At 44.0% G+C, this 2,242-nt stretch overlaps 1 protein-coding gene across 1 annotated transcript in view; it reads left to right on the top strand.

Moving 5' to 3' along the window:
- Window positions 1–517: 517 nt before the first annotated feature.
- Window positions 518–2,242, top strand: part of LOC110515093 (neuronal pentraxin-2) — a 23,883-nt gene continuing 22,158 nt past the window's right edge. Inside the window, exon 1 of the mRNA XM_036941589.1 lies at window positions 518–1,390. Within this exon, the coding sequence (XP_036797484.1) occupies window positions 944–1,390 (447 nt within the window). The 5' untranslated portion in view covers window positions 518–943. The remainder of the gene's footprint in view (window positions 1,391–2,242) is intronic.

The following is a 2,242-nucleotide window of genomic DNA, read 5'->3' as shown; positions in this document are numbered from 1 at the left end:
TACAACCTATAGCCTACTCACTGTCTGACCATGCCATTCAAGTGGGGGAAAGAAGTCTCCCTGAGTACTGAACCTCAATTCTATTAAACATTCATATTCACTGCATTAGTACACCGTTAGAAAAGACATGTGTGCTGTAAGAGGCTATGGACTGACAAGAAACCTTCATTTAATTTCCAAACCGAACTCACTGTTGACTACTTTAGGCTAGAAAACGGCTCTCACATTGCACTCACGATATTAGAGACCTGATCCAAAGACAATTTGGCATGCACGGGATGGTGTTCACTTATGAAACTCCGCGCACTCTTTTCACAAACAGATCGAACAGATCTCACAAGGCAAAGCATGACTCGTCTGTGCTGGGATCTGATGATGACGTGGTCCGAATCTCAGCGAGCATGAACAGATGATGATGAGCGGGAGCGCCCCGGTCCGCGCGCGCGCCCCATATTAATCTGTTGAAGCTAGGTCGCTGTCTTTTCAGCACCATGGACTGTGTGGGGAGAAACATTTCCGAGCACCAACAACCTGCAACAACTTCGTGACCAGAATCAATTCTACACCTTTTACCAGGATAGTAACTTTCTTTCGGAAAAATTAGAATTGCCTTGATATTACTTTATTTAGGTTTGGAGAGGGACATTTGCGACTAGGGCATTTATCATTATGTGGTTGGATGGCTTATGATAGTATTTGATTGCAGCTCTCAAACAATTCATCTAAATGGTTTTGAAGTTCTGTTGACTTCAGTAAATTATCTCGTGTCAGTTCCGAAGTCCAGAACTATGTCTACCATCTGATTTATATTATTGTGCGTTTTGGTGTTGAAGACAAGAGTTTATCCCAGGCTATTTAACCTATCGATGTGACTCAACGAAGAACGTTCATTTCGTGAGGAGGAGTTTTCCAAATTTACAGGGAATCTGTGCTCGTATCCGGCATGCTGGCTTTCTTAGTTGGACTTTTATACCTAGTGAGTGGACGCACGGTGCGCGCTCAGGATGCGACAGGTAGCCGCTTCTTCTGCTCCGCCATCCCGGCGGGCGCCGACCCTAGCTGCTCGTTCGACCCCAACGGTAACCGCGTGCAGAGCACCAGCCCCGTGGAGGACGAGCTACGGAACACCATCCTCCAACTCCGGGAGAACATCCTCCAGCAGAAGGAGACTATCGTGAGTCAGCAGGGCACTATCAAGGAGCTGAACTCCAAACTGGCGCGCTGCGAGGCGGCCGCGGAGGACTCTGCGAGCAGGTCCAGGGGCCAGAGCTCCAGGCGGAAGGACTACAGTAAGAACACAATGGGAGACCTTCCCAGGGACCCCACGGAAACTATAGACCAGCTGGGAAAGACCATGCAGGGGCTCACGGGTCGGTTGGAGAATCTGGAGGTGAGATAACGAGGCTGTAGTGGCTACAGTAAATTATATCATTCAGGTCAAATGTCTTTTTCATTATTATACACTGTAGCATTTTTGTATGGAAGTTAATATATGAATATACCCCTATATGAATATGGATGTTTGTGGATAGAGCTACAGTAAATTATAATGATCATGCTTTACATTTCACTCTGACATTGTGTATGGAGGTTAATATATGAATATACCCTTATATGAATATGGATGTTTGTGGATATAGCTACAGTAAATTATAATGATAATGCTTTTCATTTCACTCTGACATTGTGTATGGAGGTTAATATATGAATATACCCCTATATGAATATGGATGTTTGTGGATATAGCTACAGTAAATTATAATGATCATGCTTTTCATTTCACTCTGACATTGTGTATGGAGGTTACTCAGCCCTTTGACCTTTTCACCACACATGTGTAGCACCCACCACATCAGACATGTCTGATACTGAATGTAGCCTGCACGATAAGACACTCCCCACTTACTCTTCCTCAACATCAAAGGCTAATGTAGTGTAGTATGTCAGAAGCATGCTGCTTATCCTTGATGAATCAACGCAGCTGATATGAATAGACAATCAGCACACATCAATTGGTGTCAAAAGTGTCAGGCACCATCCGTGGAGAAGTCGAGCAGAGATGTGTATTTTCAATAATTCATATTCATTTTTCCATGTGGCACCACACGCAGTCTTGTCATTTTTCCAACTGCTTTTGCAATTTATGTCACAAATCATACAAACATTTCCCCTGGCTTTGTATCCACTGTATCATGGATGAGGTCCTATATACACAGCAAACAGACTAAGAAAAAAAGGCCTA

This window comes from Oncorhynchus mykiss, chromosome 13 (assembly GCF_013265735.2).
Source record: "Oncorhynchus mykiss isolate Arlee chromosome 13, USDA_OmykA_1.1, whole genome shotgun sequence".
Lineage (NCBI taxonomy): Eukaryota > Metazoa > Chordata > Actinopteri > Salmoniformes > Salmonidae > Oncorhynchus > Oncorhynchus mykiss.
Note: the sequence above shows the minus strand (reverse complement) of the source record. Positions and strands in the feature narration are given on the sequence as shown.